General features: G+C 40.1%; 1 protein-coding gene across 1 annotated transcript in view; it reads right to left on the reverse strand.

The window, feature by feature from the left end:
* LOC110530303 (laminin subunit gamma-1) overlaps positions 1–25,211 on the reverse strand; it is a 77,629-nt gene that overhangs the window by 34,414 nt on the left and 18,004 nt on the right. The window contains exon 2 of the mRNA XM_021613226.2: positions 2,069–2,373. Within this exon, the coding sequence (XP_021468901.2) occupies positions 2,069–2,373 (305 nt within the window). The remainder of the gene's footprint in view (positions 1–2,068; positions 2,374–25,211) is intronic.

Genomic DNA, 25,211 nt, shown 5'->3' on the forward strand with positions numbered 1-25,211 from the left:
TATGGTTAGGTCCAGTCGTGCAACGATTGTGCTTTTTTCGCAAATGCGCTTTTGTTAAATCATCCCCCTGCGTTGCATTGATTATATGCAGCACAGGTCACGCTAGATAAACGAGTAATATCAACAACCATGTGTAGTTAACTAGTGATAATGATTGATTGATTGTTTTTTATAAGATAAGTTTAATGCTAGCTAGCAACTTACCTTGGCTTCTTACTGCATTCGCGTAACAGACAGGCTCCTTGTGGAGTGCAATGAGAGGCAGGTGGTTAGAGCGTTGGACTAGTTAACTGTAAGGTTGCAAGATTGAATCCCGAAGCTGACAAGGTAAAAATCTATCGTTCTGCCACTGAACAGGCAGTTAACCCACTGTTCCTAGGCCGTCATTGAAAATAAGAATGTGTTCTTAACTGAATTGCCTAGTTAAATAAAAGTGTAAAAAAAAAAAAATAATAATAATAATAATATTTTTTTTAAATTGGCCAAATCGGTGTCCAAAAATACGGCCATTTCGATTATTCGGTCAACCTCTACTTGAGACACCTGTGGGCTATATTTTCTATATACAGAGTGAATCTGTGTGAAAAAGTCTTGGTTGATATTGTTGTACGAAAATGTTCGCTATCCCATATTAAAGAATCTTTAACAGTTATTCAAATATCACCAAGAGACTGCACTTAACAAATAAACTCTCAATGCAACGTAGCCCTGTGACACCTGAGAAAGGTATCCCTTCCAAAGGGTCCTGGGCTTTGGTATAAATATGCCACATGAGAAAGTAAAATATGGAAGTGTATAGTGCCAGAGCTAAATGTATTAATTTGTTCGAGGTAGAGTATTCCGTATGAAAAGTTAGGGTATTCCACACAGGTGAAAAATAGCAAGATCAATGACCCCAGCCACCCAAGCCATAGACTGTTCACTCTGCTACCGCACAGAAAGCGGTACCAGAGCACAAAGTCTGGGACCAAAAGGTTCCTGAACAGTTTCTACCCCTAAGCCATGAGACTGTTGAACGGTTAATCAAATGGCTACCCGGACTATTTGCATTAACCCTGTTTTGCACTGACTATGCACTTACTGGACTCTACCCACACATCCTTACACTGACACTCCAACACATGCACGCCACTGCTACTCTGTTTATTATCTATCCTGATTGCCTAGTCACTTTACCCCTACCTACATGTTTCCTCAACTACCTCGTACCCCTGCACATTGACTAAGTACTGGTACTCCTTGTATATAGCCACATTATTACTATCAATGTTGTTACTATTTAATTCCGCATTGTTGGGAAAGGGCTCGTAAGTAAGCATTTCATGGTAAACGTCTGTTGTAAAACTGTTGTATTCGGCACGGTGCATGCAACAAATAAAGTAGTTTATAACCTAATGGTTAGGCTATAAAATCTTACTGGAGTCATTTGGGTTTAAAGTCTGATGTAGGCTAGAAGACTCCCTGGGCTTCATCTGGAAACACACACAAATTCTCACTTGCTGAAAGCAATGCGCAACTAACATTTCCAGCTGTGCCTCTTCAGAGCCAAATTCAATCAGTACTGTAGTGGGAAATCTGGAGGCGTCACCTAGCAACCTGTTGCAACACTTGGCACTGGTCAGGCTCTCACACTTTCCCACCTGAACTAGTGTGCTACTCCCTTCCACTGGGCATGCCTGCCAACAGCACATATGTCCATGCCAAAATATCTCAAGTCTACGGGCCAACTTTACGTTACTATGTCCACCTGCTCTTCCACATCATTGATTTCTTCAACGCTACGGATATGAGATGTACTACTAACTCTGTGCCTCAGACAGCCCTGGAAAAAATAAAACAAAATATTAACAGCCACCCAGGGACACACAAGTATGGGAGATCACACATCTGGAGCTGGAACAAGAAGCATCACCAAGTTCCTATATCAAGGTCTCTCGAACACTATAAAAACAGCCATTTTTTTACCTGTAGAACTGAGCTTGAACATACAGTATTACAGACGATCACACAAAGTTATTTTATGAAGGTTTCTCAAATGCTATAAAACAGGCGAGTTTTTTTTCTTTACCTGAAGAACTGGGCTGTTGTCAAAGTTGTAAGCACTGGGTCGGCCCTCGAGGGTGGAGAAGGCCACGTTTCCTCCGGTCAAGGGTGAGATGTCACTGAACTCGTCTGTGCAGAGGGCCTGCTGTTCGTCCTCTCCGGTGCGGATGAAGCCTCTGTTGAACTTCTGGTAGGTCTTCTCACAGGAGCCACTGTAGTACTGGTAGGGCGTCCATGGTCCATCCTCACTTGTGCGCTTGTAGATGGCGAAGCTCTCTGGGCGGCTGGTGTGGAACTTGAGTCGCACGTAAGTGATGTCAAACGCCTTGCCTGAAGAACCAAAAAGAAACATGAGATAATTGATACCAAAAGCTAAAGTCACTAAAAGTCACAGTTTACAACAAGTATTTTCCAGATGCATTGTTGATTTAAGGCAAGACAAAAGGAGGATTTCCGAAGGTCTCCAGTGTCCTCCAGTAATACTAGAGGGCCTTTTCAAAACCTATGTGGCATGTCTGAGCAGGCTAGAAGTTGTCGGGGGATGAACACCAAAATATATCTGCTAAGAGCTTGGAGAAATGTTATGGGGAGACATTTGTTTAAAGAAATGGCAATCTTTCAATATGGCTACAGGGGGTACAGTTTGCTTTAGCAAAGAAATTGCTCTCTAAACAGAGCTGCAAAAACAAACATATAGGAACCATTGTGGCACAAATATAGGTGAAGACATGTAGCTCACAGATAACATAGATTTCTCAATCTGTTAATTTCCTTCCGAGTAAGTGTTTATGCATGATGTTGCAGTCACAATGAACTTCCTTACTTGAGGGAGGTTTATCTGAAGGCAATATGTATTTTACTGCAGGGTGTGAGCTGGTTGTCGTGAACGCAATACGTTATATTGCAATTAAAGTGAACTGTCAAAAATGCTATGTTCTGGAGTGCCTGCTTTGGCCCCGTGTGAGTCTCCTACTCAAACATTACTGGTACAAATTTGACCTCAACTGGGCCGTGAGTCACTAAACTAGGTGTGGATTTCAACAGGTCTGCTTCAACACACAGAGAAATCTTTTCGAATGAAATAAAAACCCTAATACAGTTATGTAGATTATTTGCGTTTAGATCCATTAGCTCATGTTCAATTTCTCCTTATAAATCTATCCAAGTAGAAAGAAGTTCAGCTTTACACTGAGAAAGATGCAAATTAAAACATGGGGGGAAAAAATATAAAATCAAAGTGCAACAGGCATGAATAACTTCAAGCTCAACCAATTCTGACCATTTATACAACTAATTTGCCTACTTTTTCCACTAGTCACTTCCATTACAATGCACAGGCATGACACCAAAATAACTGAATGTGAAATTGTGTGAACAAGCACATCTTAAGAGGGTTGGAGCAGCAGGGAAATCATACTGGGAACAGACTATCATTGACATCTCATTTCTAAAACCTCCCCACATCCTCGCAAACAAGACAAACAGCATCTGTTGGCGCAGCAATGAAGTGGCACGCATAGGGGCAAACAACAAAGGGCCCCTCGTCAACCCAACATAGAGGAGCCCACTCAGTGGAGACAAAGGAAGCCTCAACACTGAATACAGGTGGTCAGGCAGTCACTAGAGATTAGTAGTCTAGTTCACAGGCAAGGAAAGGCAAGGCTAGTCCTGAAGATAATGAGCGAAGGGCCATGAAAATACACCCTTTGAATCTGTCATTTCAGTAATGTAATAACCATCAATACTGAGCAGGAATAGCTGACAATTCAGTCTTCACAATTTGTTTTGTCTAATTGTAGTTAAATATTGCACGTCTTTAATGCAATTACAGTTATAATAGAGCTGATGCACTTAAAATGGCCAATAATACTCAATGTAAAAGTTGACTAAACACCATTTTCAGTTGTTAGAATTCCATTTATGTCTCAACTAATCCAAAGGAGACTTAGACAGGAGAGTAGCTTAATTTGAAATTCATGAATGGCAGAGTTCCATGGATTTACCAAGTTCTGGCCCAGAGCTGTCTTGCATAAAACCAAGAGGAATTCCGTCTTTCCTTACAGAACAATCGGTGTATTGAGAAGCAAAATAATAGTACAGTCGGAGAACGCAAACAAAGGGCAGGCTGTGGGGAACCCTTGTGTTCCTCCACAAGAAAGTATTAAAGAAAAGGCTTAAAAAGACGCAAGATAAAGACGAAGGTACAAGTCGGTTAACTGTGGGGTCGTTTTCCCACATTAGCAACAGTGGGGGTCGGCTAGGGTGGGGAGTTGTCAGATTTACAATCTACAAAACTCCTTCCACATCAGCCACCATGACACATGATGAGCTTCGGAAGAGCTGTACTGTACACAAGAATTAGCCTGAAAGAAATCTCCAGAACTCTGATGCTGTAGCCTAATACTCAATTAACTGGTATTGGTTAACCCGGGCTTAAACCCTACCATTGTTAGACACTAACCCCATGAAACACTTTTCAGGACACCCACCTTAGTAAGGCTTTACATTATAAGCCACTCTTGTGAGTTACAGCAGAGAACTAAAGGAGGGGACTTCAGCCATGTGTGCACCTGTCCACTCCTCAAACATGTTCTAGTTGAGTGAGGCTGTGACATGGTGGTGGTGATTGGGGGAGGGGAGGTTGAGAGGGAACTGGCTGGAATGTGCTTCCGCTCGGCAGAGTGACGCCAGTGAAGTGGAGGGCTGACGAGAACCAGAGAAAGACTTGAGGGAGAACACCGTTTGGGGAAATGGTCTGTGTTGGGAGGCAAATATTTATTGTTGAAATGTGAGAGAAAGCTTGTGACTGTTCCTAAAAGTGGATCGTCTGATCAGCAATTATCTGCAAAAGTTCTGCAGAAGAACAACAAATGAGGCATTGATTGAATCTGAGAATTCCTACCTGTCTTTAGTGGCTTACAATTGTTTAATGGCAAGAACTGAACAAGGACTTTTTAAAACATACTTTGAAGATTAAATGTAATATTCAGCGACTCGTGTATTTACAAGTAAATTCCACTCATACAGATGCAGCTTATATAACATCTATTCCGACGATCAAAGATGCATTCGGCTGTTTTAGGAGTAAGCGTGAAATCCACATTTACATTCCCAAACATTCTGACAAGCCACACTGTGGTTTCCTAGGGTCTCTAACATGTCATTAGAACACGATGTGTGTCACCACAGCAAGCTTGGACATGCATTTCTAGTTAAATTTGATAGGCCTACCCGTTGAACACAAAACAAGAACCCAATGAAAAGACCAACGTTTTTCGAACAACAGATTCAGGACATTTATGTCGATAACTACCAAGGGGGATATTCCAGGGGGTGAGCAGGGGGTCTTTGAAAAGGTAGTAAATTCATATCATAGCATGAAGTCGCTGTCAAAACGTTCAAATATCTTTTTCCGAGCTCATGGCCAGTTAATCACATAGGCAATTTCTATGCTCAAAAGCAGTGAACGAAGAAGAAAATATTGCTTTTCCCAAAGACAATCTCATAAATCTATTTTAGCACAGAAAAGTCTCATAAATCTATTTTAGCACAGAAGAGTCTCATAAATATATTTTAGCACAGTAGAGATCCTTCCTTGAGAACATTACAGTCAAGGGAGGAAGACTCCCACACCATTCATTCATAATCTAGCCTCCGTGAGTGCCCAATCAGCCAACAGACAGAACTGTTTGTCCTTGGCCATAGCAATTTATTACACAGAATGAATAATATAAAGTATGCGGTTAAAGGCTAGTCATTTAAAAAGTAGCCATGATATGGTGGCTTCCCACCCCTTGAGACGAGGCACGTTATTTTGACGTCAAATTCCTTTGAATGTATTGTAGACATCCTTGGGTTAAATAAAAGGTGGTATGTTTTGCTGTTGGCTATTTGATGAAGGGTCTTTCAACACACCTCTGTTGTCTCAGAGGAAAGGTGGTGAAACTGGTTATTAGTGATTGGGTTTGGGATAAGGTTTAACTGATATCCCACAAAGGGCATCAACAAACAAAGCTGATGGCTTCAGGCTGAGTGTTTTAGCAACCAGAGCGAGGCTGTACGAGAAAATGGTACCGAAAGTCGGTGTCTTCCTGGGAGAAAAGGCTCAGTCCCACCAAATCTCTTAATCAATCTCTGCATACGTCGTTAACTCTCCAACTCCTCCTGGGGAGCAAATATGGGGTTGGTGGTTTTCACCCTTTTGTCTGGCTGATAACTCTGATTATTCAAGCCCTCATCTTATGAAAGGCCTAATTATTCCATAAAATCATTAGAAAACCCCCCATTAGTTCAGCCAAATTAGTAGAAATAGCTGAGACATAAAATCTTGTCAATAGGATTCGCTCCATGTACATTGTTGAGGGGAAAACAGCAAAATAAGGCATTTAAAAGACATACATTTTCAAGTGATCTCTGGGTTGATATCCTCTCGAGGTGTCACATAGAAACTTTTACCTCTACATGCTAATTTTAATGTGTGCTCTTATTTGCACCTTTTAGAGGATTTGCTGGGATGTTTTGCCTCTTGCTTGCATTCCTTCCATCCCCTTACACCCAGTAGAGCACAGCCCGGGGGTGAGCAGCAGGAAATATCTAGGTGGTGGGGGATTACGGGTTGTTGTGGGGTGTGGGTTAATTCCAGGGGAAGGCCTCGAGCCACAGCATGGTCCAATTAAATTTCCTCCCATGACCTCATCGCATTCTTTACATAGAAGATGAACAATGACCACTTTGACTTTCAACATGTGGGCATGTCCACTTCACCCCCCCCACCCCACACACAATTTTCTCCATCTGCTCAGGAGATATGTAGAACATCTGTTTAACGCAACACTCCCACGGGCTGAACCAATACACAAACCGACTTTGGGATAGGATACAGCAATGACCATAAACTCACTGCGATCAATTCACTTCAGGGCTTAATCCAATAGACCTCGCTAATATGATCACAGGATCATAGGGCTAATTGTAGGGCTACTTGTAACCTATAGGGCTAATTCATTAATATCAAATATCCCTTGCTTGTGTGCTAACACAACAAGTAGCCTACGCCTCACTGTCAAGTGTATACCCAACCCCCCCTGTCAATGTAAGCATGAGCTGCATGAGAGATGGCCGTGTGCTTCTGAATTCCACAGCAGAAAAGAAAAGGCCAAACAGCATTAGGGACATTTTCCTTTTCTCTAACAGGTGCCATGTTGGGTCAGAGTCTGACAAGTAAAACCTACCAGGATAAAAAGCGGAACAAATTGAACTTTTTATTTGGAAAGGGTGGGGGAGGGAAACATTACAATTGAGGAATCTGAGGAATGTGCCCAAGTTCATCATCTGAAGAGCAGATAACACGTTACGAACTGCCTCAATGAAAACTGTCAGAAGGGTGAAAAGATCCCCCCCCTCACCCGGCTGATCGCTAAAATAAACTGTTTCCGGCAGGTCCAGTGATTCACTGGGAGCCCCCTCCCTGTCAGAAAGAGGTGCTTTCCCAACATTTTAAGAAACATTACAATGATGCCAATAGGCTGACAGCTCTTTATTTCCACCAAACAGTGGAATCATTGCCACTGGTGATACAACTGTTGTACCTTGTACCTCAATTAAAATATTCTTGACAGTTGGAATCCAAGGGACAACAGGCTTAACCATTTTGAAAATGACTGACAAACATGAAAAGGTTGCCATGCTCACATCTTTCAAACAAGGTCTGATGCAGAAGAAACCAGGTTGGCCTAAAGTAAGCGCGATCCCGTGAGCCGCATGGCGTGGGGGCACTAAGGTATAAAAAAAAAATTAAAACTGGAGACTGCATCCAAGATGACTGACCGTTATTTTTTACATAATCTACTCAGATTGGCATACGTCGATTCAAGGACCATCTATATTCGGGTTGCATCTGGTTTACACGGCCCAACTTCACATGGACACTAGCACTCAGCGCACACAGGGAGCAGCGACTACTTCATCACATCATCCAAAAACATGGCAGATATTGGATGAACAGAACATTTTAAGATCTTCAGCTGTGAGTTATAAAATAAAAAATCTGCCCCAGCGACAATTATTTAAATAATTAAATGGATGTTTTGTGCACGCAGGTGATGACTAAAGTGTCTAATTAGGAATTTTCTAATTCGAGTCCAGGCTCTGTCGCAGCCGGCCACGACCGGGAAACCCACGGGGTGGAGCACAATTGGCCCAGCATCGTCCGGGTTAGGGGAGGGTTTGGCTGGCAGGGATGTATATTGTTTATATACTGTATTCTATTCTACGGTAGTTTAGTCAATGCCACGCCGACATTGCTCGTCCTAATTTTTCTATATTTTACTTTTAGATATGTGTATTGTTGTGAATTGTTAGACACTACTACCGCAATAACATCTGCTAAATATGTGTATTTGACCAATAAAATTTGATCTGGAATGGGTGTCAGTTAAACTGCAGTACCCAAGCAAGGCTGTAGGAGCAGTCAAAACTGCTTCTAAACCGGAACCCTGCCCCCTTGAGTGGGAGTGGTGTCCCGATTCAACTTTGAGTAAAGTGTAGTGCCTTTTCAGTACATTAATTGGCCCTCCAAACAAAGTGAATCAAGTTGCTGACTTGCTGGCAAGTGGTACCCAACATTCCAATAAAGCTCTGCGACCCATGACTGGGAAGTTGCTCAAAAAAAATACTAGGAAGGAAGCAAATGTAAGTGAGTGATGTAGTGATGTCCATTCCGTAGGGTTATATAGCTCGCCTTACCACTAGTTGCTCCATTTAAGTTCCACTCCCCCACGAGGAACACTTGAAAACGAGGGGGAGGGACAATGGCCAGTATTGGGACGGAGCCTTGGCTGGTATTAGGAACATGTATTACAGTAAAACCTGTAATACTGTTGACAGACATTCACATTCTTGTAAATATATAAGCATGTTTCAATGTGTTCCATACTCACATCACTTGGGCTATATGTTTGCATTTCTAGTTACATTAGATAAGCCTACTTGTTAAACAAACGAAAAAAGGCTCAATGAAAAACAATATAGCCTAGTTCTAGCCTAAATCAATTGAGTAGCAATCTTTAAGGACAAATCTAGGCCTATTTCTACTTATAAGCAATTCTTCACATGATAGTGGAATGCTGCTCCTATCAATTCAATCTCCTCCCCTGCTTTAGCAGTAAACACAGCAGCCTGCAGGCACAGATTGGTGGTGAGGAGATTAAAATCGAAGCACATCCTCACAAGACGGAGGTAGTCTAATTGTGGTGGACCATTGTTGAGAATACTGAACAACAGTGTAGTATCCCGGGGGGTGGCCTGATGGGAGGTTCTCTGAGGTTGCGTCCCAAATGGCACCCTATTCCCTAAATAGTGCACCCTAGTGCACCCTATTCCCTATATTGTCCCTATGGCCCTGGTCAGAAGTAATGCACTATATCAGGAATAGGGTGCTATTTGGGACACCATGGGGTCTCCAATTAAGGAGGGCAGAGGAGGACAAGCAGGAAGTGACCAAGGGAGGGTGGGAGGTAATGATTGCTTTAAATGGTTAAAGACACTGCCCCATCATTCATTCAGGACTTGGGGGGGGGGGGGGGGGGGGGGGTCTCATCTCCTTAGTCACCAGTGTGAAAAGAAAACGACTAGTGGTGTTGGCAAGGCTGTGATTTTCCCACTAGCGACTGTCCCTTGACTAATGAATAATGTGGGGTCGGTTATATCATGGCAAGCAGTCTCGTGTTTAACATAAAACATGTCTATCTGCCTTGATCAAACTAGATTAAAACCAGAAACAAAGTGCTGTAGGCTTTTCTGTTACGTATTACCGAAAAAAAACACAGTTACAATAAAAAATGATTAACAAGTTTTGTTTTGTCCTCGATGTAGGCCTAGATCCATGGGGGTCACAAAACAGAGACTCTTTGGCTAAGCTTTAATTGCTCAGGCCACCTAAGATGAAGCCACTCAGCCAATAGGTGTTACAACACATGGATGACAGGAACAAACAAAAGTGTCCCCCTTTGCCCACCATGCCTAAATTAAATCGAGACAAAAGATCTCAAAAAGGACACAGCAGGGACAATTTGCTCACAGTGTTGCTTCACCGCCCTCCCAGGCTTTTCTCTGAATACTGTAGTTGGGACAAGTCCTCAAACAATTTCTGTGGCTTTATGAAAAACTACCATGGAATAGGCAATTTACAGAACAACAAATGTATTTAGACTCAGAACAACACATGTATTACATGGGTAGGCCTAACTAATGCCTTAGGGAAAACGAAGGTTAACAAAAAAAATGACTGATTGAGTATGAGTAATGGATCTAATTTTATAGCACCGCATTGGCCACCTACAGGGGTCTGATGAATACTCACTCACCGTCTGTAAATCTCTTTGGTTTGCTAACTTGCTAGCTATAGGTGACTATCTTGCAAGATCAAGCCTCCTAGTTACAGCAGAGGCAATCAATACCCTCCTGGATCAAGTGTGAGCAGCCTTTTGAGATAGTTGTGTAACTTTATGAGCTGGGTTGTCTGTCTTTGCATTTAGTTTATGTTCGCTTGTTAGCATTTAGCTAGCATCCATTATGGGAATTCGCTAGTACTTTGTTGGCATTTGTTAGCATAAAGTCATAGTGCCCCTTTTGTGCACTGCCGGTAATACCGTATACCCCTGTATGGTACAGGAACGGTATGAGGGTATCTGGATACTGCCCAACCCTAGTTGTAATAATACTGTGAAAATGATAAATGCTCTTTTAGTGTAAGAGCTACTTGAAAAGTCCACCTGAAATGTCAGCCTCTTTTGGATGGAGATTTGGCCTTCCATGGTGACATCATCATTCAGTAAATTAGTCAATAGACCAATAACAAAGTTCCAAACCTCTCTGCCAATAACAGCTTATTGTCAGTTTTCCCCTCCCCACCCAGACCACTCCCAGACAGTCCTAGCAAAATTCTTGCTTGAGAAATTGCCCTTTGCTAAGAGGCTTTTGATCATTTTAATTGAAAACAATCACCGTAAGGTACTTAATTGTTACCCAGAAATAAAATTTGCTAATGAGATTACAACGGCTGCATTGGACCTTAAAAAAAAAAAAGATGACACAGACATTTGAAAGACATCCATTTCTAAAAAAGAAAGCCAAACAAGTAATAACATTGGGCTTTTCTGCACCATATAACAACACACATGCTGGTGGTATGCAGTGAGACTGCCTGAGGATTTGTAAGTTACTGTGTGGTTCATTTTGGCCCTCTTGAAACATTTGGATTGTCAAAGCTTTAAAAAAAAAAAATACCTGCTTGTACTATGCAAGTGTGAAAAGTGGAAAAGGTTATGCTAGTGCTTGTTTCCTTGTTCAAATTAAAATCACAATTGATAATATTTTATCTTTAAACTGGGTAGCTGAGCGTAATGAATGTTAAATAATTAAGAAGTATGCCAAAGCGTAAATGTAAAAACATTCAATACTTTTTTTAAACAAACCAACTGATAAGGCACATCTGGCAGCAAAGTTGCGTACCTCTGCAGTTTTCTTTAAGTTGCTCACGTAAGGGCAGACTGGGGGCAAGTGATAAGTTTGTGATATTGATTTCCGCTTCTACTCTACAAGCAGAGAATTTACAGCAGTGTAGTAGTGTAGAGAATTAGGCTCATAAAATATGAAAATAAATTGTGGAGGATCTGATCTAGAGGAAGACAGCAGTGGTAAGGGGTTATGCCTCACTCCTCAACGGCATGTCTTCACTTGTATAGCGAGCCTCATAGTTAAAGATCAACTTGAAAAATCACTTCAAAAACAAAAATGTATTCCAAAAGTGTGCCAGTCAGTGGTGTAGTGGAGAGTATATACAGGTGTACCCACTTGTTTTTCAGTGGACATTGTTATACTCACTTCTTAATCCCAACTGATACGTATCATAGTGTAGTGGAGGTACACGCCGTATCAATTAATAGGGTTGATGGAACAGATCGGAATATTTCGCTTGAAAATGTTGATAAACTATTTCTTCACATTTTAGGCGCAGCAATGTACACATGGCAGTAGGCCATGAATGTTCCAAAATGCAATTTGTCGGAAAACACCTTTCTAAAATGTGCACCGCACATGCGAGTGGTTTTATGGACAGACTTAAAATATCTGTTATGAAGAGGGGGATTGAAAGATACAACTATCATGGGCTGCTAATCTGATTAGGATAATGCCTTTGACTGCTAGACAATTAAAGAATGTTGAAAGAAAACCAATAGAATAGGAGAGCACACAATGAAGAAGTCTACATAAAAATAATTGCCTCCATGTTTCTGTGGTGGGATTTTGGCTATAGGCTACTTTTAAGCAAGATAAGACATGCCTCATAATATGAAGTAAAACATCCAGGTTTCAAACAATTAAGGAACAGGAAAAATATAGCGATTCTAATGATAGGTCTAACAGTAGTCTTCTGGAAGATGGAAAGGCTCTCAAAAACGTTCTCTATTAAACTCACCTATGTCGAAGTCAGTCAAAAGATAACAGTTTTACAGTATTTAAAACAGTTTTCCCAGACGCATGTTTTAACATGCATGTCAGACATGTAACAGCTGCATATACAGTTACTGAAGTCAGGCCAAACCTCATGTCCGGCCCTCCTCCGCAAATAGCATTCTACGCACTGCCTCTGGGTGGGAGTTGTAGCAGGAAATCCTCTCTGCTGTATCCAGACCTGTCGTTCCAGGCCTGCTGTTATCAATAAAACATTTACACCGATAAAGGTGTCAAACTACAACCACCTGGCCTAATATTAACCATACAAAAACACGGATTCAATCATTAACTGTATGGGGCTGTATGGGTTTTGTAGGCCTAAATTACTCAAAAGGGAAGAATATATATATATATTTGAAAAGGGAGTCATGGAATTAATGTCCTTTATTGGAATGGCTTGCTCTCAGATAGAAAAAGAAAACTGTCACACAGGGCTGGGCGGTATACTGTATTTAACGATATACCGATATTGATGCACGGACCGGTTTGGGTTTTAACCTTACCTTTTATAACGGTATTTGAATGTTTTGTTAAATGTGATACGCCGTGAGTAACGTCCATTTTTATAGTTTCCTACACTACTTGAGTCATCTCTATAGGTCCCTCTCCATGCCTCTTAACACAGACCTAGCCCCGCCCTCTGTCACTCAAGTAGCGAGTTTTGTTGTTCCTTGACCACTAGACACTTGCGTTCAGTCTGCATGGTCAATGCTGAACACGCAACAACGTTGATGACAAAAATGCTGTTTTCACTTTGCTTCTTAATATAAATCCACTAGAGTTTTAAAATTACACAATTAGTTTGTGTTTCTTACATCTGCAAACAGCTAGTTTGTCTCTTCTTAGCAAGTTGGCTGCTAATGCTAATGTCAGCTGCTAATGCTAATTGCGACCTAGCTAAAAAATGTACTTAGTCAGAGAAAACGTAATTACAGTACCAGTCAAAAGTTTGGACACCCCTACTCATTCAAGGGTTATTATTATTTTAATTTGTACTATTTTTTACATTGTAGAATAATAGTGAAGACATCAAAACTATGAAAGAACACATGGAATCATGTCACAAAAAAGTGTTAAACAATTCAAAATATATTTTAGATTCTTCAAAGTAGCCACCCTTTGCCTTGATGATGCCTATACACACTCTTGGCATTCTCTCAACCAGCTTCATAAGGAATGCTTTTCCAAAAGACTTGAAGGAGTTACAACATATGCTGAGCACTTGTTGGCTGCTTTTCCTTCACTCTGCGGTCCAACTCATCCCAAACCATCTCAATTGGGTTGAGGTCGGGTGATTGTGGAGGCCATGTCATTTTAGGGCTGGACGGTATACCATATTTAACTATATACACACACACACACACACACACACACACACACACACACACACACACACACACACACACACACACACACACACACACACACACACACACACACACACACACACACACACACACACACACACACACACACACACACACACACACACACACACACACACACACACACACACACACACACACACACCAGTATTTATGTGCGGACCAGTTTGGGATTTTATTTTACCTCCTATAACGGCATTTGAATGTTTGGTTTGTTAAATGTAATACGCCGTGTGTAATGTCAATTTTTATTGTTTACTCCGCTACTTAAGTCATCCCTCTCCATGTCGCTTTCCACACAGACCTAGACCTACCCAGTCACTCAAGGAGCGCATTTTCTGTTCCTTGACCATGAGACACTTTTGTTCAGTCTGCATGGTCAATGCAGCACAGGCAACAATGTTGATGACAACGATGTTGTTTCCACTTTGATCTTAATATAAATCCACAAGCGTTCTATAATTACAATATTAGTTTGTGTTTCTTACATCTGCAAACAGCTACACTACCGTTCAAAAGTTTGGGGTCACTTAGAAATGTCCTTGTTTTTGAAAGAGAAGCAAATTGTGTACTACTCCCTTCACAGAACAGCGCAAACTGGCTCTAACCAGAATAGAAAGAGGAGTGGGAGGCCCCGCTGCACAACTGAGCAAGAGGACAAGTACATTAGTGTCTAGTTTGAGAAACAGACACCTCACAAGTCCTCAACTGGCAGCTTCATTAAACAGTACCCTGCAAAACACCAGTCTCAATGTCAACAGTGAAGAGGCGACTCCGGGATGCTGGCATATTCTAGGCAGAGTTGCAAAGAAAAAGCCATATCTCAGACTGGCCAATAAAACTAAAAGATTAAGATGAGCAAAAGCACACAGACACTGGATATAGGAACTCTGCCTAGAAGGCCAGAATTCCAGAGTAGCCTCTTCACTGTTGAAGTTGAGACCGGTGTTTTGCGGGGTACTGTTTAATGAAGCTGCCAGTTGAGGACTTGTGAGGCGTCTGCTTCTTAAACTAGACACTCTAATGTACTTGTCCCTTATTCTTAATGATTCTGATGAAAATATGCTGTCTTTATCAAACTGATGTTTTTGCATTTTTTGGGGAAAAAAAATGTTCTCTCTTTTTAAAGATATTATGAAAATAGGGATGGGCATGAGTAACTTAGAGTTTCTCCAAAATGAACAACAAAAGGTTGGAGGTCTTCTGTATTATCTCCCATCTCCATCAACTATACAATTATCACATACAGCTTGAAAAGATGTCTTGAGCAAAGGAACTACAAAAGGGTACAAGTATTACGTTTCTACCTGGACTAGCTACATATAAATCATTTCACATCTGACACCTGACCCATACAGTGCCTTGCGAAAGTATTCGGCCCCTTTGAACTTTGCGACCTTTTGCCACATTTCAGGCTTCAAACATAAAGATATAAAACTGTATTTTTTTTGTGAAGAATCAACAACAAGTGGGACACAGTCATTAAGTGGAACGACATTTATTGGATATTTCAAACTTTTTTAACAAATCAAAAACGGAAAAATTGGGAGTGCAAAATTATTCAGCCCCCTTAAGTTAATACTTTGTAGCGCCACCTTTTGCTGCGATTACAGCTGTAAGTCGCTTGGGGTATTTTTTCCCATTCCTCCTTGCAAAACAGCTCGAGCTCAGTGAGGTTGGATGGAGAGCATTTGTGAACAGCAGTTTTCAGTTCTTTCCACAGATTCTCGATTGGATTCAGGTCTGGACTTTGACTTGGCCATTCTAACACCTGGATATGTTTATTTTTGAACCATTCCATTGTAGATGTTGCTTTATGTTTTGGATCATTGTCTTGTTGGAAGACAAATCTCCGTCCCAGTCTCAGGTCTTTTGCAGACTCCATCAGGTTTTCTTCCAGAATGGTCCTGTATTTGGCTCCATCCATCTTCCCATCAATTTTAACCATCTTCCCTGTCCCTGCTGAAGAAAAGCAGGCCCAAACCATGATGCTGCCACCACCATGTTTGACAGTGGGGATGGTGTGTTCAGGGTAATGAGCTGTGTTGCTTTTACGCCAAACATAATGTTTTGCATTGTTGCCAAAAAGTTAAATTTTGGTTTCATCTGACCAGAGCACCTTCTTCCACATGTTTGGTGTGTCTCCCAGGTGGCTTGTGGCAAACTTTAAACAACACTTTTTATGGATATCTTTAAGAAATGGCTTTCTTCTTGCCACTCTTCCATAATGGCCAGATTTGTGCAATATACGACTGATTGTTGTCCTATGGACAGAGTCTCCCACCTCAGCTGTAGATCTCTACAGTTCATCCAGAGTGATCATGGGCCTCTTGGCTGCATCTCTGATCAGTCTTCTCCTTGTATGAGCTGAAAGTTTAGAGGGACGGCCAGGTCTTGGTAGATTTGCAGTGGTCTGATACTCCTTCCATTTCAATATTATCACTTGCACAGTGCTCCTTGGGATGTTTAAAGCTTGGGAAATCTTTTTGTATCCAAATCCGGCTTTAAACTTCTTCACAACAGTATCTCGGACTTGCCTGGTGTGTTCCTTGTTCTTCATGATGCTCTCTGCGCTTTTAACGGACCTCTGAGACTATCACAGTGCAGGTGCATTTATACGGAGACTTGATTACACACGGGTGGATTGTATTTATCATCATTGGTCATTTAGGTCAACATTGGATCATTCAGAGATCCTCACTGAACTTCTGGAGAGAGTTTGCTGCACTGAAAGTAAAGGGGCTGAATAATTTTGCACGCCCAATTTTTCAGTTTTTGATTTGTTAAAAAAGTTTGAAATATCCAATAAATGTCATTCCACTTAATGATTGTGTCCCACTTGTTGTTGATTCTTCACAAAAAAATACAGTTTTATATCTTTATGTTTGAAGCCTGAAATGTGGCAAAAGGTCGCAAAGTTCAAAGGGGCCGAATACTTTCGCAAGGCACTGTAATTATCCGTTTTCTCCCCTTTGCAGAGTGCCTTGAAAGAAGAATTCACATTTACCTTGCTTTTCCCCCAACCACAAGGGGATCATCACTCAGAACAGGCTAAAATTACCCTGCAAGAGTCTGCATGCCTGTGTAATACATCTCTTTCACAGACGCACACTGTCTATAATAATAGAAAATCCTCTCCCTTAGGCATTTAATCATTTCCTGGGCACAGCCAAAATCATAATTTCTCAAACGACCTGGCCCCCCCATGCAGTTCGAGTGCACTTCCTATTTGATTTTTCGGAGGTCAGTGGGTTGGAAGAGAGTCTTAGGAATGGAATTGCGAATAGATTTAGATTTCAAAATTTACATGACATCCTTGCCTTACCTTTCGTTGTGGCTGGCAACGTGACATTTACTCTTCAGCTCCTAACTTACCGTTAAAAAAACAGCAACAAAAACAGCCACAGAGCAATGACAATTATATATCTATATATTAAAAAAATTAAATAAATCTAAAACATATTACACTATTAAACAAGGCAATTGAGATAGTGTGTGTGACTAACAAATTTCAGTTAATTCCTATAGCTCCAGCCTTGGGTCAATAGGTGGAATTTTGTAATTACTGGATCTCTATAGCAAGACGATGCGTTCACCCAAGTTTCGTCAAAATCGGCCAGTGCCGTTTTTTTTTTTGGCCATTTAAATAACATCAAATTGATCAGAAATACAATGTAGACATTGTTAATGTTGTGACTATTGACTATTGTTGCTGGAAACGGCTGATTTTTTAATGGAATATCTACATAGGCGTACAGAGGCCCAATATCAGCAACCATCACTCCTGTGTTCCAATGACACGTTGTGTTAGCTAATCCAAGATTATGATTTTACAAGGCTAATTGATCATTAGAAAACCCTTTTGCAATTATGTTAGCACAGCTGAAAACTGTTGTTCTGATTAAAAAAAGCAATAAAACTGGCCTTCTAGACTAGTTGGGTACATGGAGCCTCAGCTTTTGTGGGTTCGATTACAGGCTCAAAATGGCCAGAAACAGACACCTCACAAGTCCTCAATTGGCAGCTTCATTAAATAGTACCCGCAAAACACCAGTCTCAACGTCAACAGCGAAGAGGCGACTCCGGAATTCTGGCCTTCTAGGCAGAGTTCCTATATCCAGTGTCTGTGTTCTTTTTCCCGTCTTAATCTTTTAGTTTTATTGGCCAGTCTGAGATATGGCCTTTTCTTTGCAACTCTACCTAAAAGGCCAGCATCCCGGAGTCGCCTCCTCACTGTTGACATTGAGACTGGTGTTTTGCGGGTACTATTTAATGACTCTGCCAGTTGAGGACTTGTGAGGCGTCTGTTTCTCAAACTAGACACTAATGTACTTGTCCTCTTGCTCAGTTGTGCAGCGGGGCCTCCCACGCCTCTTTCTATTCTGGTTAGGGCCAGTTTGCCCTGTTCTGTGAAGGGAGTAGTACACAGCGTTGCACAAGATCTTCAGTTTCTTGCCAATTTCTCGCACGGAATAGCCTTAATTTCTCAGAACAAGTATAGACTGACGAGTTTCAGAAGAAATGTATTCGTTTCTGGCTATTTTGAGCCTGTAATCGAACCCACAAATGTTGATGCTCCATATACTCAACTAGTCTAAATAATGTCCATTTTATTGCTTCTTCAATCAGAAGAACAGTTTTCAGGTGTGCTAACATAAACTTGGATTAGCTAACACAACGTACAATTGGAACACAGGAGTGATGGTTGCTGATAATGGGCCTCTGTCCGCCTATGTAGATATTCCATAAAAAATAAGCCATTTTCAGCTACAATAGTCATTTACAACATTAAAAATGTATACACTGTATTTCTGATCAATTTGATATATTTTTTAAAAATTGACAAAAAAAAAGTAGCTTTCCTTTCAAAAACAAGGACATTTCTAAGTGACCCCAAACTTTTGAACGTTAGTGTACGAACGAACGGATGGAGACAGATCCACAGTCCCCTCCCAGATTTCATCATGGGGGAAAATAAGGCAACCAAACTAGAGGTCGACCGATTAATCGGCACTTCTCTTGCGTTCTGTGCAACAGAGTCAGGGTATATGCAGCCGTTTGGGCCGCCTGGCTCGTTGCGAACTGTGTGAAGACTATTTCTTCCTAACAAAGACAGCCAACTTCGCCAAACGGGGGTTGATTTAACAAAAGCGCATTTGCGAAAAAAAGCACAATCGTTGCACGAATGTACCTAAACATAAACATCAATGCCTTTCTTAAAATCAATACACAGAAATATAAATGTTTAAACCTGCATATTTAGTTCAAATAAATGTTAGCAGGCAATATTAAACTAGGGAACTTCTGTCACTTCTCTTGCGTTCATTGCACGGGGTATCAGGGTATATGCAACAGTTTGGGCCGCCTGGCTCGTTGCGAACTAATTTGCCAGAATTGTATGTAATTATGACATAACATTGAAGGTTGTGCAATATAACAGCAATATTTAGACTTATGGATGCCAACCATTAGATAAAATACAGAACGGTTTCGTATTTCACTGAAAGAATAAACGCTTTGTTTTCAAAATGATAGTTTCCAGACTTGACCATATTAATGCTCGTATTTCTGTGTGTTATTATATTATAATTAAGTCTATGATTTGATAGAGCAGTCTGAGCGGTGGTAGGCAACAGCAGGCTCGTAAGCATTCATTCAAACAGCACTTTACTGCGTTTGCCAGCAGCTCTTTTATGACTTCAAGCCTATCAACTCCCGAGATTAGGCTGGCAATACTAAAGTACCTATTAGAACATCCAATAGTCAAAGGTATGTGAAATACAAATTATATAAAGAGAAATAGTCCTATAATAACTACAACCTAAAACTTTTTACCTGGGAATATTGAAGACTCATTAAAAGGAGCAAGGAACTTGAACATTAGCTTTTTTACATGGCACATATTGCACTTACTTTCTTCTCCAACACTTTGTTTTTGCATTATTTAAACCAAATTGAACATGTTTCATTTTTTATTTGAGACTAAATTGATTTTATTGATGTATTATATTAAGTTAAAGTTTTGAACAATGAACACTTTTTTATTCAGTATTGTTGTAATTGTTATTATTATATATATATATATATACATACATACATGTAACAAAATCGGCATCGGCTTTTTTTGGTCCTCCAATAATCGGTATTGGCGTTAAAATCATAATCGGTCGACCTCTAAACCAAACCATATTACACTTTTGAATAATGCAACGATTCACAAGCAGACAATTCAAGGGTTTATTTTCTCGTTCATAGCTACACCCATTCAATTTAGCTTGCAAGACAATAACACAGCTGGCTACTGCTAGCGAGTAACATTATGAAACATGAACGTTTATCCCACTCACTTGAATATAAAAGTAAAGTTATCATAGTGTCATTCATAGTATAGTACAGAGCTTGTTAAACAAAATGATGTCTGCATTCTCCTTAGCTACATCATAATAGCTAGCTACTAGTTAGCTGAATGCTGGCATTAGCTAACGTTAGCTGAACCATAGGTAGATGGCTCTTCGGGCTACATTACAGGAAAATGTCTATTCAAAAAGTCAGCTGTTACAAAAACATTGCTCTGCTATAAACTATTTTTACTGTAGGAGCATCGGGCTCAACCACACAATTCAAAAGTACACTGCCCTGCTTGGAGGGGGGCAACTGATGGGAGAGTGTTGTGTGCTACATGAAAGTTTATATTACAGTATAAGGTCTAGCCGAGAGTATTTTATCTACATCGCTAGGCAAGCTCTTGTAGTGAGAATACGCTCTAAACCAAGTTTGTCAAGTTTATTTACCACAGCCTTAGGTTATGGCAGGGCGGAAGTAGATAGAATGTGAACTGACATGGCTGTCTTTAGAAAAGGCGACAAGAGCACCGTCACTTAGCCAGGCCGCCAACATATGGTAAATCACATTGACAACTGCTGATCTGATTACACATAAGATTAGGCTTTATGTCAATGCCTGGAAACACTGCTCTCTCTAGGACCAGGGTTGGTGAGTGACCACTGGTCTAGGATATATACATCAATATTGATGTTCTCTCAAACATTTATTTAAGCCACAGGACATGTTTTTGGATCCTGGGGTAAAGATTTCACCCTTGCTGATAGAAATGGCGATCTACCAGCTTCAACACCCGTTGCCAAAAATCTGAAGGCCCACCCCTGGAGATAACACACCTTAGGGATAGTAGCCAAGCAAAGGTTTAAAATAAATATTAATGTTGGCGCAAAGATGGCAATTTCATCCAGTAAGGCATCCCATCCCAGGTTCTTTTCAACAGACCTCCACCAAGAAAGACCCTGAAATATACAAAAAGTTTATCCAGCCACTAAACAGAAAATGTAAAGAGAACAGAACAAGATGTGATTCAAATTATAAAGACTAAAAGAGAAACAACTTCATTTCAGATACAAGACAAAAGTACTGTTCAAAGGCATCATCTCCCTGATACAGGGTTTCCCAAACTCTTTGTCAGTCAGAGGTCACAAGAAGAAAACGCGAAAAAATATTGCGTTAAACCAGTAGACCTGCATACTTTTCTACACGTTATCAAGTATATGATAGTTAACTGGTCATAAAATATTGTTTATAGAAGCTTTTAGAACTTTCGAAGCTAATGACTTAACAGCAAGCCTGTGCATGTTATATCAATGCTGTTTTGGTGCAAAACGATTCGATGCACTAACATCTGTTGAATAAACACATTCATTTCCCATTCTAAATACAAATCTGCTGCTGATGAAGCTCATGAGCTAGGCCTCTCTGAGTTGGATCTGTCTGAGCTAGTTTTAATTAGTGAAGGTATGAACTCTAGCTATTAGATTTAAATGGCTGCAATAGCACAAAGTGAATAAAAGGATTGTACTCAAAGTACAACTGAGTGGGCCTTCTCATGCACTCACGGGATAAAAAAAGATTGACAGTTAATTGCAGTGGCCTTTCCATGCTAAATATGGTCTATGAACCAGAGTTTCTGTTCGGGAAAACGTGGCGCATGACAACGTGACCAGGAAGATATTACATTTACCGGCCATTTGAGAGATTTACCGGACCCATTTGCATTGGGTGCGTAACTTATTAGGGAGTCCACCCACAGTGCTCAGAATGACAACAATCACATTTAGATTATGGTAATTAATCTTAACAGAATATGCAACTCCTGTAATGAAGCACCCAATAAAATGTCGTTTTCAAACATTTGCCAAAACACAATTTGTGGGAAAACACCAATCTAAACAGCACACCTGATGTGATAGGTTCCATACGTGACAGAGACGAAAATTTCAGTTAGAAACTTAGGAAGAGGGGGAATGTAAAGATGGGTGGGTTGCTAATATTACTAGGATTGTGCCTTTGGCTTCAGGACAAAGAAGGTTGATATAGAAAACCTAAAAACATGAGAAATGGCAAATGAGGTAGTCTATATAAAATAATTGTCTCCACGTTTCTAAGGTCGGATTTTTCCTAGGCTACTTTGAAGTAAAAATGTTCAGGTTTTAAAACAACTCAGTATATGTTTTCAAAATGCATACGGCCTTCAGCTCACATTGCAAAGTGGTGGGTGGTGTGCTGATAGTCAACGGTAGGCAGGCTATGCACTTGAATGGCAGAAGGGAGATGCACTTCAATTACCAGTTGATTAAAAAAAGAGGCTTGTTTATTTTTTATTGTGGCCATCAAAATTGTTTTTTTAACACGTGATTGCATTTAGAATTGTTGCACAATGACTGGGCTTATAAAAGCACATTTCATTCCAGCAGCAAGGGTGGAAGAGCCGCAGTAGCAGCACTTTTGAACCAACTATATTCCACTCAAAATAGGCTCTGTATGCTGTGCGCGTGGGATAAATATGATACATGACGACTAAACAAAATACACATGCGGCAATTTAATTCCACACATTTTAGCAAATTAACCTATAGACCGATAAGCATGATGGTCAAATATATTTCCATCGACTGATATTTTCATCAATGAATAAAAAACTTTTTCCCAATGGGATTGTTTTTTGTCTCCTGTTCAATTTGGCTGCCAAATATTTTATTTATCAGCATTTGATTTTAATAATTCAATTACCGACTAACGGAAACCCTGCTGTGAACAAATAAGTGGACAGCTTCTGAGAATAAAATAAGGCTAACCAGATAACAGTGCATCACATTTTACAAATAAGCATTTGGTCATCTAATACTAATCAGAAGATGCCCCAAAAAATATATTTAGATAACTCTGAAGTTTTTTGCTATTCCACATGTAAAAATTGTTTGGGGACTAATACAGTTGACAATCAATCAATCCATGATAATTGGTTGGGAGAGGCTAAAACAGAGGTCAGAGAAAAGCTCCCGCATTAGGTATTCAGTTGTTTGCCAAACAATGTCAGGCTTGAGGGCGTAGATCTTCCAAATCCTATCATTCTTGGGGTGCCATTCTCATAGATTTCTCAGGAGATGGTGCCAGTGCTAAGTACACCGTTAAGATTTAAGGCTCCAGAGTCAAAATACCTTGGCAAGTAACAGGCAAATGACTTGGTAAAAGGCAATAAAAAGAACCATAACATAATTAAAAAGCAATTTTGGACTGACCAATGTAAACTTTTTATATCACAAAATTTAGATCTGAAATCTTTTGGACATCAAAGCAAACCTACTTGAGTCAGAAAAGGATACTCATACGATATATGATGAGATATACAAAACCTTGCAGAAATCCTATCCAACTGACAACATTGGAACCAAGACCTAAAAATAACTGATATTGACACAAGATGGAGGGAGTGTTGATACATAACTAACACACACACTTAATCCAGTATAACCTAATGTACAAAATGTATTACACAAGAGACAAAATTAACACATTCTACAGCTCAGCAGACAGAGAGTCATGTCTTAAGTGTAAAACAAAAAATGACTTAATAATTAATGCCTTCTGGGAGTGCTACAAAGTCCAAAAGTTATGGCGGAGTTAGTCAACTTTCTATCAGAAGTTTTGCAATGCAAGTTAACTTTTAATCCATCTACCTGCATATTTCAAGACATGGCATATGAGGGTGCGGTGGGATACCAAATGGGTTGGACCATTCCATCCTCGTCAATTTGGAACATTCAATGTTGTCTATGTTAGCAACTCCATTGTATATTTGGCCTTGTGTTTTAGGTGACCATCACCCAGTGTCTGGTGGAAAACAGACAACCAGGTTTTCCTCCTAAAAAAACTCCCTAGTCTCTGCCAAAGACAAGCATACCGATAACATGAAGCAGCCACCACCATACTTGAAAATATGAAGAGTGGTACTCAGTGGTGTTGTGTTTGCACCAAACATAACACTTTGCATTTAAGACAAAAAAAAAAAGTGAATTTCTTTGCCACATTTTTTGCAGTATTACTTAACTGCCTTGTTGCAAACACGACACGTGTTTTGGAATATTTAATAAATTCAGCATGCGCAAAGGGGATATTCAGCATCAGTTTTTTTTCTTCACATCTACTAATTCTTTGTGAGATACTGAAAAACCACCTTGGTCTTTGTTGTTGAATATGTACTTGAAATTCCTTACTTGATTTAAGGACCTTACAGATAATTGTGTGTGTGTGAGAGAGAGCAGTAGAGATGGCTTAGTCATTAAAAACTATGTTAACCATATGTTAACCTTATTGAACACAGAATGAGTCCATGCAACTTATTATGTGATTTAATAAACAAATGTTTACTCCTGAACTTATTTTAGGCTTTCTATAACAAAGGAGTTGAATACTTCATGACTCATGACATTTCATTAATGATAACTTATTTTTTTAAAGAAATACAACAAAGAAATCAACTTTGACATTTATGTGGTATTGTGTGAAAATAAATTGAATCAATTTTAAATTCAGGCTGTAACAACAAAGTGTGAAAAGTAAAGGGATGTGAATACTTTGAGGGAACTGTACGAGTTGGTGTTTGCCTTCATCTTCATTAAGTCCCAGCCACGTCAGGCCTGTCTAGTTTAGTGGATCCATGTCTGTGAAATGTTAAGTTGTCTATTGTCTATGTAAAAAAATATGAAAAATAGTACACCAAAAAATTGGCGAGCAAAAATCAGTTACAACTTTGCAATGTAATTGTATAAATTGGTTCAATTACTTGCTCCAGGTAGTTCCTGTGTTGCCGGCAGCAGCATGCAAGGGTATTAGGCTTAATCCAGACATTTAACCTCTAAGGTATAATAAACTGGCGCCATGTACTGGGAGTTTCAGACTTTGCTGTTATGCCTCATGATT

The sequence above is a fragment of the Oncorhynchus mykiss genome, chromosome 8 (genome assembly GCF_013265735.2).
Source record: "Oncorhynchus mykiss isolate Arlee chromosome 8, USDA_OmykA_1.1, whole genome shotgun sequence".
Lineage (NCBI taxonomy): Eukaryota > Metazoa > Chordata > Actinopteri > Salmoniformes > Salmonidae > Oncorhynchus > Oncorhynchus mykiss.